Source organism: Rhinoderma darwinii, chromosome 6 (assembly GCF_050947455.1).
Source record: "Rhinoderma darwinii isolate aRhiDar2 chromosome 6, aRhiDar2.hap1, whole genome shotgun sequence".
Lineage (NCBI taxonomy): Eukaryota > Metazoa > Chordata > Amphibia > Anura > Rhinodermatidae > Rhinoderma > Rhinoderma darwinii.
The window spans coordinates 14,811,411-14,826,135 of NC_134692.1; the positions used below are offsets into that span (position 1 = coordinate 14,811,411).

General features: G+C 43.6%; 1 protein-coding gene across 1 annotated transcript in view; it reads right to left on the reverse strand.

The window, feature by feature from the left end:
• The window catches only part of DARS1 (aspartyl-tRNA synthetase 1), an 80,679-nt gene that overhangs the window by 37,233 nt on the left and 28,721 nt on the right, over positions 1 to 14,725 (reverse strand). Inside the window, exons 5-6 of the mRNA XM_075829231.1 lie at positions 11,498 to 11,590; positions 7,565 to 7,667 (exon numbers count right to left, since the gene is read on the reverse strand). Of these exons, the coding sequence (XP_075685346.1) occupies positions 7,565 to 7,667; positions 11,498 to 11,590 (196 nt within the window). The remainder of the gene's footprint in view (positions 1 to 7,564; positions 7,668 to 11,497; positions 11,591 to 14,725) is intronic.

The window sequence follows — 14,725 nt, forward strand, 5'->3', positions numbered from 1 at the left end:
ACAACCACCGGGAGTGCTGCCGAAGCAACAGAACTGGATTGCCAGGGGCAAGGATAGGCAAGTATTGCTTTTTTGGTTCATTTATTTCATTTTCATTTCATCCCCTAATAAAACGTTTTCAGATCCCAGATAACACCTTTAACATTCTCTTCACTGGAAATAAGGAGACAAACCCTGATAAACAACCCCAGACCATTACCCTTTGTCCACCAAATGTCACAGTAGGCACGATGTACATTGCCACTGCTCCAGAGTCCAGTGATGGCATGAATTACTCCCCTCCAGCCGACACTTGACATTACACATTGATCCCTGACTTGTGTGCCCGCACTGTGCACACTTACAGATAACCAGGGCCATCAGCAGATAATAATAGCACTTACAGGTGACCGGGCAGATCTAGCAGATAATAATAATCATAATAGCACTTACAGGTGACAGGGCAGATCTAGCAGATAATAATAATAATAATAATAATAATAATCATAATAGCACTTACAGGTGACCGGGCAGATCTAGCAGATAATAATAATCATAATAGCACTTACATATGACCAGGGCAGATCTAGCAGATAATAATAATAATAATAATAATAATAATCATAATAGCACTTACAGGTGACCGGGGCAGATCTAGCAGATAATACTAGAATGAACAGGTGACCGGGACAGATCTAGCAGATAATAGTAGCACTTACAGGTTACCGGGGCAGATCTAGCAGATAATAATAGCACTTATAGGTGACGGGGGCAGATCTAGCAGATAATAATAATAATAATAATAATAATAGCACTTACAGGTGACCGGGGCAGATCTAGCAGATAATAACAGCTCTTACAGGTGACCAGGACAGATTTAGCACATCCGAAATTTCATAAACTAACTCATGACAATGATGGCATCCTATGCCAGTGCCATGTGTAAATAGACTAAACTCTTTAGTATGACCCATACTACTAGCAATGTTTCTCTATGGAGAATACACGGGTGTGAGCTTGATTTTATGCACATGAACTCAATCATTAGGATGGGTGTCCACATAGTTTTGGACATATAGTGTATTTTCTCATTAACATATGGAGGGGGGCATGCATCATTTCAGTCCTGGAAAGTGAACCTACAATTGAAGCTCCCCAATGTCCTACCATAAGGAGGTTTGTCATAGTTATTAGGTAGATCATAGTGATAAGCGGAGATTAGACAAACATGGCTGCTGTTTTACAGAAAGAAGAGTGTCTATGAGCTGTGTCTGGTAGTGCTGCTCAGCCTCACTTGAATACTGCAGTACCAGATGCCACCTATGGACATGAGTGGCGCTATTTTTGGAATAAAGCAGCCATGTTTATTTTATCTCATAGAACCCCTTTAATACCCATGCTGCATGGTCTACGCTTGGTAGAAAGAGCTCCACATGTAACAAGAAACGAAACACTGACGGTATCACAGTAAAAAGAAAACCAAAAAAGAAACCAAGAAGCAAAGGCGGATATTTTCACATACATTTCAGTGTCACAATAGCAAAAGAATTGAAAGGAAAATTTAGAGTCAGACATCGAAAATCTGCTGAAAGTTATTTGGGCATCTACACAGCGCTGCAGCTCCTTCCATCTGGAAATCAATGGAGGTTCAAATTTAGTGACCCCCGCCAATTACTAGTGCTGACATATCAGATGTTTTTAATGTGGCTTTCCCTTTAAGGATGTGAAAGTGCCACTTGTGGTGCAGGACAGTCATCTTTCACGAGTTTACATTTTATTGACAGGTTAAAAAAAAACATCATAGAGAAGCCACATTACAAGGATTATGAGAAATCAGAGAGTGGAGTTCCCCATTACCACCTTACTAGGACGTAGGGTGCCATCTCACATCAATATATAGAATCAGACGCCAGCCAAACTGGAGAGCAACATCTGACTTGTCTCCAAATGTTACACAAAAGATATTTAGAAAAGCAAAGAGAAAAGTGATTGCAACTTTAGTTAAAATAGGTCCCGATTCATTTCAGAATATATTTTTATTGGGGTCGGAGCTCAGTTTTTATGATACAAAGCACTTTAGCAGTATGAAGGGCAGCAGGAGATAAAAGTAAAAAATCTGTCTGCCTGCAGATGCCACTAGGGGGAGCATTCATTTCTGATTTTAAGGGAAGCTATATGAATGTGTCTTCGGTTAGCTCCCCCTATTGGTGGCTAAAGGCAGCCGCAATTCAATTTTAGCATGTTACTAAGGGCCTGTTCACATCTGCGTTCGGCATTTCCATTGCTCTGCTCACTCAGAGGAGCGGAACACCGAAAATACCGGAAGCACCGATTCCGTTGCATGACAGACACCGTCGGCGCCTGACTGAACCTATTGATTTTAATGGGCTCAGTGGGTTTTACGTCATGGTGTCCATGAGTTTACCGGAAAGAATAGCGTAGCATGCTGCACTATTGTTTCCGGCATTCTGGATCGGATCTGTGACGGAGCCTCCAATGCAGCTGTGAACAGGACCTGGGCTGTGTAAAAGGGAACTCCGACACAATATTATAGTGAAAGTCTTCGTAATAGAAACCGGGTGCAAAAAACATATAATGGTCTTTAGGGCATGCGGTCCGCCTTGACTTTAACAGGGAAAACTGTTTAACACCCTTTCCCTGCTTCACTATTAACCCTGGAGTCACCGGTGGATATGAAGACGGACATAGCAGTTTGTTTTGGGATATCAGTCACTCTCTCGTCTCCATTAACGTGCATCTTCCTATACATAGATCATGAAGAACGCCAGGAGACTAAACATCTATTACTGGCTCTTCCTTAAAAAAACCACTGAGGAAATGGAAGAAAACAAGACAATGCCAGTAAAAACAATGTTACAGCAGCAACGTGCTTGTTTACTGTGTAGGTGATGATTCACGAGCGGGATACAATGTAACGCAACCAAGACCATAAATCATCAGGCAAAAAAGACATCTAAGGCTGGATTCACATGAGCATGTTACGTCCGTAATGGACGGAACGTATTTCGGCCGCAAGTCCCGGACCGAACGCACTGCAGGGAGCCGGGCTCCTAGCATCATAGTTATGGACGATGATAGGAGTCCCTGCCTCTCCGTGGAACTACTGTCCAGTACTGAAAACATGATTACAGTACGGGACAGTTGTCCTGCAGCGAGGCAGGGACTCCTAGCGTCGTACATAACTATGATGCTAGGAGCCCGGCTCCCTGCAGTGTGTTCGGTCCGGGACTTGCGGCCGAAATACGTTCCGTCCATTACGGACATAACATGCTCGTGTGAACCCAGCCTAACAGTACTGATTCAAATGTGCCGCACCGCACTCTCATTCACGAGCATTTTACCCAAAGTCGTCTTGTTCCGTCTAATTCTTAAAACTTTTTTGCCACTTTCTTAGTAACGCCTCATGCACACGACTGTTGTGCCACTTGGGCCGTTTTTGACGGAATCCGAGTGGCACCCGATAGTCCTCACAGACCCATTCACTTTAGCGGGTGAATCGGGTCCATGAAAAATGATCCGAATCTCCCATCCGAGGCAAGATAGGACATGTTCTATCTTTCCTCGGAACACTGACGGTCGTGTGCATGAGGCGTTAGGAATAAAATAGGAAATGGAATACATTTTTTTTAGCAACTTGACTTTTATTTACAAATTTTGTTTTTACTTTAGGAAGAAATGACCCCAACTAATAGGCTGTGTTCACACGCTGCAGTTTGATGCAGTCATTTTTGCTCAATCAAGGTATTTTGGTAAAATCGATGCAAAAAAAGCAAAATCGACCGTGATGTGTGAATTCAGCCCTATGACTATAGGTGTGATTGGTGGGGCAAATACAACGCAGGAAGTCTGGTCCTTCTGTCAATCTTACGTTACAAATTGCAACTTACTGGCCGATACAATTAACACTGCACAAAATACTAATTAAAAACATATGAGTAAGAGGAAAGAGACACCTTGGATGACTAATTAAGAAATGAACCTGAGGCAGGACTGTGTGCCCCCCCCCCCCCCCCCAGGACTGTGTCATTATAATGAAGTGGTCAGTCGCTGAAGGTTGCTGGGTCAGTTACAAAGGATGCTCCGGGCAGCAGCATGGCCTCCAGAGCTGTCAATCAAATGCAATTCTTTAAAAATGATGGCTGTGTATTTTCTCCAGTAAAAAAAACAAACTGTGAGGATTCCTTTAATTCGGCATTCAATAATCCAGAAAGACTGATAATCCGGCATTTTTTCCAGCACAGAACTGCAATATAATGTGGAATTTCACAGGACAAGAAGCAGAAGACTGAGCAGAGAATTGGGTGAGAGCTGCAGATTTTATGTTAAAAGGGGATTCCCATCTCAAACATTTATGGCATATTCACACTGTATGCCATAAATCCCCCACATTTGGGACCCCCAACTATTGGGAAAATAGGGATCCCTTGATCCCATTAACTGATGCAAAACGGCTGCCAGCTGCATTGACAATAATGGAAAGATGGCCGCACTTGGTGGGGGTCCCAGAGGGGAGACTCCCAGTATTAATATCCTGTACATATGCCATGAATACTTGAGATCGGGATTCCCCTTTACTCTCCTATTTTGTACTTTTTGTTGCTGAAGGATCTCTATACTTTACTTTGATCGCACAAAAATCCAGAATATTTTATAATCCAGCACCTATGAGGTCCCATTGATGTCAGATTAAAGGAATTTTACTGTATTGCTACATCGCAAAACCAGATCCTGAAATTCTCTAGCCCTGAATGCCACAATCCAGAAAAATTACCATTCCCCTCCAGCTGATGTCTAACGGAATCATTCCTGTGGTTTTGACAACAAAATTAAATTGGCCTTTAATTGTATCGCATTTACTGCCTTGAATACAAACCGGGAAATAAAATCTGATTTTAGGGGTAATTTATCTTGTAGACTTGTGGCTAGATCTCTGTATAGGACGTAGGCAGCTGGGAACTCCCAACCACAGCTCCTACCCCGGGGTTTCCTTACAGAATCACAATAAAGATGTAATGAACTTTGCCTTGTTGAAGTTTGGAATAAGAGTACAGAAAGCCGGCCATGACTGTAGGTGACACTGCTTCTCCCTGCACAGCGGCGCCCCGGCCACCCACTGTGAAGGGAACTGCAGCATTGCCCTATTTAAGTTAATGGGGCTGGCTGCAGTTCTCTTCTCAGCCAGGTGGCCAGGAGCGCCGCTGTGCAGGGAATACTAAGAAGGGTACTGATTTCGCACTGCGGTCTTATTTATTCTAAGAATCAGTGGGGGGTCCCAGAGGTGACTGATCATTTCTAAACAGTCATCTCATTATATATTTATATTAGTTAACACAGGATCCACCATTGACAATAGGTGATGGACACAGCTCTCCCCTCCCTGCACAATGACCTCTGTACAGGTCACAGAGCATGCCCACAACACTCTCCGATAGAAGTCAATAGGTCAGCTCCAAACTATTGCTTCCTATGGTTCATGTGGCTGCTGTAAAGCATAGCTCTAAGGCCCTGTTCACACAGAGTTTTTTGATGAGTTTTTTGGGGCAGAAACCGCGCCAAAAAACTCCTCAAAAACCGCCCGAAAATGCCTCCCATTGATTTCAATGGGAGGCAGACGAGTTTTTTTACCACGAGTAAAAAAAACTCGTCGTGGTAAAAAGAAGCAACATGATACATCTTGAGGCGGTTTCCGCCTCCAAAACCCCATTTCAATGAGTCAGAAAGAGAAAAAAAAAACCTCGACGAGTGTTTTGACGAGTTTTTGTCAAACCACTGTGCAAAAACCTACTGGAGCAGTTTTTGCAGGAGGAATTTTCCTCCTGCAAAAAACTCAGTGTGAACACAGTTAAGGCTGGATTCACACGAGCATGTTCGGTCCGTGATATACGGTCCGCTTTTCGGCCGCATTTCCTGGACCGAACACAGTGCAGGGAGCCGGGCTCCTAGCATCACAGTTATCTATCACGCTAGGTGTCCCTGTCTCCCCGCGGAACTACTGTCCCGTACTGAAAACATGATTACAGTACGGGACAGTTTTCCCAGAGCGAAGCAGGGACTCCTAGCATCGTACATAAGTATGATGCTAGGAGCCCGGCTCCCTGCAGTGTGTTCGGTCCGGGAAATGCGGCCGACATGCGTTCTGTATATCAGGAAATGAACATGCTCGTGTGAATCCAGCCTCAATGCTGTTAACAGCAGCTCAGGCAAGATGGCTGCCCCCATAATCATGTACAGAAAACAGAATAAAAAATAAATAAATCTACAATCACAAAATAAAAATAGACAAAAAATAAAATAAAAAAGGGTTATGTTTTATTGTCTGGTTTTAATATGTAAAAAAAATTAAATAAAAAATAGGTGATTTTATAGATCCAGGAATTATTTTTTTTTTTTTCATTTCGGCATTCCAAAAGACAGATCTTTTTTTATTTTATTCCCTCTATGGAACTTGATCATGCGATCCCCTAATCTCTACTATAATACATTGCAAAACTTCTGTGTTGCAGTGTATGATGCCAGTCAGTGTAACTCTGACAGACAGCGTAATAGGGTCTCATACATGGCAGCCCCCAACTGCCATGGCAATTCATTGGCAACCCGCAATCACATCATGGGGGTGCTGATAGGCTTACAAAAGAAGCCCCTTCTGTGTATAAAACCACTTAGGTTTTGCGGTTGCAAGGGACTGAGGCATCAAAGGCGTTAAATGGTCTGGATCGGAGTTACCTCCGATCCTGGCCATTAGAGTGGAGTATCGGCTGTATAACACAACTGGCACCCGAAAGTGATAGAATGGACACGGCTTCTGTGCCGAACCATAACTGCGCGATAATAGTTCAATGATTCGCAGGAACGACACGCTCACTAAGATGTACTATTACGGCGCAGGGCGGGAAGGGGTTTAGAAAAGCATACGGTATTGAAGTGTGGTTGTGGCTGGTACGAGTGGAAGCACCCTAAGGGTATTATTAAAACGGAGAGGAAAAATAACACAAATCAGTGAGCGGGATTAGCGCAATGTGAAAGCGCCATAATCCCGTCTCTGATGACAACAGAGCGCCAATTAATTAACTCAATGTATTTTTATGTAGAAGCAAAATTAAAAACATAGCAAAAATCTCCTGCAAACACTCGTTTTCCAGCTCATACAGTATTCCACCGAGTCCCCCAGAAACCATTGTCCCATAGACTCCTAATAAGTTTCAAGAAAGTTGCAAAAACTTAGCAAATCTGCATATCCACAACCCCCTGTGCCCCCCTCCTCCCCGAATCCCTGAAGACGCAGCCAGGTCTTTTGTGTTTGGTGTAAAAGCAATGTGGCCGGTTGCTGGATAGACTGCCGCTTCACCGGCTTCCAATGAATTTCAGGTCAGGAATCCATTGTGAGCGTAATGTATTCTGCGCACTGGTGAAGTGACAATCTCAAAAAGTGCTGCCCCCCCACTTCTTTTTCTCCTTCTTAAACAAACGGAGCATTGATGTGAATGTGTGAAAATGGTCCCAACCCTCACGGACGGGGGTTCTCACCATTGTTTACTGTGACAACAGGATAGAATTGCTTACTTACTTGGCAGCAAACTTAACCATCTGCTTGCTCGCGCGCTCCCCCACAGCCACCAGGGCCTGGACGTTGAACTGCTGCTGACGCAGGACCAGAAAACACTGCTTTCCTGAGGAGCGAAAACAGAATACAGGTGCATTGTACGCTGGTCGATCACGCTGACACAACATATACAAACGCTCAAAAGAATGGACTCAAAAAATAAACAATCGGTATAAAAAGACCTAAAAGGTATTAGAAACAATGTATCGGGCGACATGACTTCAAGGAGATTTTCACAACGTGATAGGACTCAGAACGGGAACGGTCAGGGTCTATGCACATGATGTCTATTGCGTGCGGTTTTGAAACGCGTATTTGTGTGCGGCAAAACCGCAGCGTAATACAGCACCGGCATAGTCAACGAGATTCCAGGAAATCTCATAAATACCCTGCGGTATTTTTCTGCACGTAAATTGACCTGCGGTGCGGATTTTAAAATCGGCAGCATGTCAATTTATCTTGCGTTTCCGCTTGCGAATTGTATCTGCCTAGTGCGGAGGAAAACCGCACCAAAACGGAAAAACCGCACAAAAAACCAACACGATTAGGTGGGGTTTTTACTTGTGAATTTCCTGCGTATTGCTGCGGTTTTGGTGTGTATTTTACGCAGCAAACTACGCAACGTGTGCATGGAGCCTTAACGCATTGGGTCATGGACACAGTGCAACTCAATATGCAGCGGCCATCATTTCTCACACTTGTACCAGGATTCCGTAGAAGTCAATGGAAAATAACCTGCGGCGGGATGGGGTATCACATGACTACAGAATCATGACTGCTGTAATCATGCCTCAGTTCTAATAACAAAGACAGAGGCCAAACCTAATTAAATGTCAAAAATGCTAAATGTTACTAATTCTGCCCCTTTCTCACATGACGGCCCCGGTCCCCTCTTTACAATCTAAAGTCAAGTCACATGACCGTGGCAGCCAAGCGCCACCAACAGTCTCATCCAACAGTGACGTCACGCAGCGGTTGGTTGCCTCCATCAGGTCAAGTTGTAAACGGGGAGGAGTAGCGGGCAGTGATGGCGTGGAAACGCGGCAATAACGAGATGATTACAAAGTTTATTAACCCTTTGGAGACACGGCCAATTTCAGTTTTTTCATTTTAGTTTTTTCCTCCCCGTCTTCCAAAAGCCGTAACATTTTTTATTTCTTCGTCGACACAGCTGTATGAGGGCTTGTTTTTTGCGGGACAAGTTGTAGTTTGTCATGGCACCATGTACTGTACCGCATAATGTACTGGGAAGCTGAAAAAAATATATTTGTGGGGTGAAATGGGAAAAAAAACGGCGATTACGCCATTTTTTTGGGGGTTTTGTTTTTACGCCGTGCATCAGGCGGTAAAAACGACATGTGCACCTTATTCTACAGGTTGATACGATTATGGCGATACCAAATTTATAGGTTTTGTTTTATCTTTTACCACTTTTAAAAAAACAAAACTAATTGCTAAAAAAAACATGTTTTGTGTCGCCGTGTTCTGAGAGCCAGAACTTTTTTAAAAAACATCAATTTGCGCGTTTTATAATGATTATTTTTTACGGCGTTCACCGAGCGGGTTAAACAACGCTATATTGTATTGTGCTCGGACTTTTATGGACGCGGCAATACCAGTTATGTTAACTTTTATTTTATTTAACATTACTTTACTTTATTTTATTTACATAACTTTTTTTTTTTTTTTTAACGGTTAATACTTTTTTTTTTTTTAACATTAAAAAAAACGTTATTTAACCGTTTATTTTTTTATTAGTCCTCCTAGGTTACTTGAACCAGAGATCGTTGGATCGCTTGCATGATATACGGCAATACTAATGTATTGCAGTTATATCGTGATACGGACAGTCTCATTTGAAGCACTGGCCAGAGTACAAAGATTAGGCCCCCAGGCTGCCATAACAATTATTGTAAACGGCCGATCGTGCCGCGATGGCGTGTTTGAGGCCCCCCCCCCCCCGATTCTAACTATTTAAATGCCGCTGTCCCTATTGACCGCGGCATTTAAGGTGTTAAACGGGTGGAATCAAAGTGAACTTTGATTCCGCCCGCTGGAGTGAGGTGTCGGCTGTGTAACGTCGACTGTAACCGTAAATTGTTGTTTTCGAGCATGTGCGTTGAATTCCGGAAACAGCCAATCGAGTGCGTCCACTCCATACAAACCAACTGTGGATGTGAGGTGGGGGGGGGGGGGGGAGGGGTGTCCGGGGTTCCACATTCTAGCAATCGGTGTGGGAGCCGGGATACTACTTATCACCTAACCACTGGCTCCCAAACCGATTGCTAAAATAGGGGACTTCCCCTTTAAGACTGTCAGGTAAGGTAAGGCCTTACTAATAGACTAATTTGAACTGTACAAAAAATATCAAATCAGTATTATAAAAAAATTAATTAAAAAAACAAAAATAGCGTCCAGTGATCTTTTTGCCTCGTCTATTGTCGTAGCAGACGAGCGGCATCACTTCCTCGGCATGCCCGTGTTTGTCTGCCGTCACTCAGCAGGGCTGACAATCACTAATGGCATATACCCTTTTCTATCACAATGGGTTTTGGGGCTGGTATAGTGGAAGAATGTTTATTTTGCCAGACTAAAATAACATGACATTTGGGAAATGTGCGCCACGCCTGCGGAGTACAGACTGGGTGCCGAGCGATGGGGGGGGGGGGGCGTCATCTTATATTTGGGCTGAGAGTTTCAGCATTATGTTATACATTTTACTCTCACAAATGAATCAGTGAACTGAAAAAAAAAAAAAGACCTATAGCCCTTTGTCATATTTCTAACTTGTCACCATGTTCAAGATACCATTAACATCCAGTAATGGAAAGTTCGACAGTTTTGTAATATACTTTGTGTTTCAATTTCTCCACAATTTCAAGACATCTGCTTACTGTCAGTGAAAGAGAATATTCGGAGACTGAAAAATCTGTACAGGCCTATTACGTCAAACAGCAGAGGATTTACTACAATTGGATCCAGTCTAGACAACCCCCTGTGAGCTAAACGGTCTGGACTCCACGCTGAAACAGTTTACCTGCACTGATACATTGTAGCAAAGTATCAGAAAAGGAGTGAGAATTGTACTGAGGGCACGGAGGATTGTTCTGCGCTGCCGGAAAGGACGTTGCTATTGACTGAACATTACAGAGGTGGGCAGCGATTGGCTGCCACGGTCACGGAGGACACACTTCATGATGTAGCTTTCTAAAGAAAAACTGCAGTGGGTCCGAGGAGATGAATAGAGAGGAACATTTATCAATTTAGGCCCTTTTCAACCAGGTTTAAAACCCATTTTAAAAAGGTCCAAACAGCACCTGTATTCTTCTGATGGCGGGGAATTTAAAGGAACACTCCAGGTAAAACGAATGCAAGGCTAAAGGAGGCGGTGCGGTGTGTACGGGGCCCATAGACTTTCTGTTGAATCCATGCACCAACTGCTTGGCTTTCCGAGAAAAGCAGAACAGAAACTAAGCGGCTCAGCACTCACACGAGCGCTTCTGCTGATTTGTTTTAGTGATCGGAGGGGGTCTCAGTGCTCAGACCCCCAGCGATCAAAACTTCTGACAAGTCAGAAGTTTGTTGAAAATTTAGTTACCCTTTAAGATAGACCCCCCTCTGATAGGATATTGATGGCCTGAGTCCCAGGACCGCTCCAGTCAGCTGACTGAATGAGCCTCATACACGTCACCATCATTGCTTACCAGGCACAGCGCTGTAGATTTGGTAGTGGCTGCGCCTGGTATTGCAGCTCACTTCCATTCACTTGAATGCAGTGGCTCCTTCCCCTTTAACTATAACAGATGGAAATATCAGTCTCATTAATTCTGTGAAGGTGCATCTTATTTGATGTAGAAGATCCCGTGGCCACTATACAGTGAGAACATGAGCTCTTACCCTTTGCTCTGCTGGTGTGGACCCTGGCACGGACCCAGACTGTTTCATCAGCTTTCTGCAGCGTCAGGTCTTTCACTCTCACAAGAACCCTCTCTGGAGGAAAAAAAATAAAAGGAGAAATCATGGCTGCCATAGGATTTATTTACACAAGCTGACACGGCTTTATGAAACGCGTCATTGGCCCCTGTCATCATATCCATAAAGACCCCTGACAAAAAAATTATTCCATCGCTATACTGTATATAATGTTGCAATCCCATAGACACGGTATTATGACTCTGTACAAATCGGGGGATGTATGGCGCTGTAATACAGTTGTGTAAATGAGGCCTAACCCTACAATCAGTGCCCATTATTACAACAATATCCGACAGTGTGAAGAATAAAAGCAACATCACAGCGGTGTAAGAGTGACAATAAGGCCGTGTTCACACAGAGTATTTTGCAAGCAGAAAAAATCTGCCTCAGGATTTCTTCAGGAATTTTGAGGCAGATTTTGACCTGGCAGCGCTGTTTTGCCGCGGTTTTCGCCTGAGGCCATGAAACTAATGTAAGGATCGCAATCAAAAAACGCTCGGAAACTAACGCCGCAGGTCTTTTCTGCCTCCCATTGATTTCAATGGGAGGTCAGAGGCGTAAAACGTGGCAAGAAAGGACATGCCGCTTTTTTCTTAAAAACCACTGCCTCTGCCTCCCATTGAAATCAATGGAATGCGGTTTCTGCATTTTTATGGCGCTGATTCCGACGTGGTCTCCGCGTCAAAATCAGCGCCAAAATAATCTGTGTGAACAGGGCCTAAGTATCTTATGTACAGGATCAATATCCTCCAAACCAGACTGTAAACCGGAGAAGACACAGAAACAGCGACACATTTTTGTATATGAAGAAAACCACATTGTGTTCTAACTTTACTTTCATCTCCCACACAACTTTCTGCAGGTCACACTCCGTAGTCTCTTTAATCAGTTTTCACCTCCTGGGTCGTTGTTTATGCAAAATTTAATAAGTAAGAATCAGCACCAAAGAGCGATACAAAGAAAACAGCTCTGGACCCTGCTCCATTAAATATCAGGTCGTCAGGGCACGCTGGGAGTTGTAGTTTTGCAACTGCTGAAGAGCCACAGGTCAAGGTCCAGTAGGGTGTTACTCCCGCAGAAGCGGTTACGACGGCCATATTGGCTGTAACCCAGCGGACCCAGAAACAGATAAATATAATTAACAGCTCAACGTGATTTTAAAGTCGACCTCCTGTTACGATCTCCCGCTCCACCGGACATCAGGCGTGGGGAGACGCTACTGCATATTGGGCAGTACAGTGACCGTGGCAACCATACAGCGCCCGGAGGGTATCGTGGACTGGTCCTAATCTAATTAATATGACCCGTGCATGATATTCTCCTGAGGTCATATGGTTGCCAAGTACTGCCCCTATGCCTAAAGTCTTGTTCACACGGCGGCAAAAAAACCAAAAAAAACCACGTAAACGTCTGAAAATGCTTGCGTTTTTGTAAAGCGCTTCTTAAAATAGTCTTTTTCTACGCGTTTTGTGAGCATTTTTGGCACTTTTTCTGGTGCGTAATTTGGACTTCGATTGACTATGGGAATTAGACGTATTTTACGCGCCAAGAATTGCGACCAAAGCTTTTTTTTTTTTTTTTACATTATGCGTTTTTTAAACACGCACGCGTAAAAAAAAACCAACTAGTTCTATGCACTACAATGCATTTTCCCAATGATGTCAATGGGAAGCTTAAAGCATGCGTTTTTGGGAGCGTAAAACGCGTCAGATACACGCAGTGTGAACAAGGCCTAAGCGTCTCTCCACGCCCGATGTCAGGTAGGGCAGTAGATCGCAACTGGAGGACACTTTAAAAGACTGACAGGCAAAGGAGGAGTCACGGACGGATATTTACTGGCAATTTATGGGGGTTTTATATTTTTTGAGAAATACTCTTTAAACAGTCATCTATAAAAGTTGTGGCTGTCACAAAATACAAGAGTAGAAATGAAGAATCTCACACTCCAAGGTGCTAAACGCTTCACTTTCCTCACTTTTATCTCTGACACGACTCTACATGTGAGATTCTGTGGTCTGCTGTTAGTATTTTCCGTCCCAGTTAAGTTCTGTGCAAGAGCTAAAAGCAGATTTTGATTTTCGCTTGATTTTTGATTTCACTCTAGGAGAGTAGAAAATGCACAAGACACCTGCACAGGTGAAACCCATCTGAGAGCGACGCTTCCTGCAGAAACATGCAAAGTAATTAATCCTGGCCGAACGGCGCACGGAATTCCCCTAATAGCTCCCGGCTGATAATAAAAGGAGTTTGAATAATTAGCAAAACATAAAATAAAAATATCTTTCTGCACTGACATGAACTGTTTTTCCGTTTACTTTTCAGTTCTGAATCACTTATAAGAGATTTTTATTATATAAAATGACACTCTTTATTTATACGGTTAGAGGATGTCCGTGTGTACAGGAACAGAAAACCCGATCAGCAAATAATAACAGGAATTCAACTAAATGAGTTAACCCAGCGAGGTGCGAAACGCGTGACCCATTTGTTTGTCATTTTAACTTCTGTCATACAGATGAATATAACCCAGAACGTACTCACCGTCTTTCAAAACGCACTGACGGACATTAAACAAGACGACCCCTTTCCATATGTCCTGTTAGAGCATATAGATGCCATAAAGAGGGGATCCCTGCTCGGTACCTAGTCTAATGTCAATCAATGCCGTAGTCGACTGCGCTATTCGTTCCGTCAAAACGACGGAAACCTTACACAACTGAGACAAACGGAAACTATTGGCACCGGATCCGTCACCATTGAAATCATTGGTGATGGAAACGGAAACATATGGTTTCCGATTGCGTCAGTCAGGGCTCCGTTCTGACGGAAAGCTCGAACGGAACGGAGCCCTGATGCAGATGTGAACGCAGCCTTAGGAGGTCCTTTTTTTCCTAGTACAGGAGTTCGGAGCAGAGAAATTACACATCCAATCAACACTGAGCTACGTCAGGCTAGTTGTCGACTCCATGACATTTACTAGTTTCGGGATTGCGGAGATTTTCTAGCCCATTCAGTTCCGGTGATTTTGTGAAGAGACACAGTGTGCACGTAGATATAGACATAAGCGGGATGTATGACCTCTGCGCATCTTTTATTTTTAGGAGGCGTGTGGGGGGGGGGGGGGGGTCTCCGGCTCAGCTCTGATGAGAC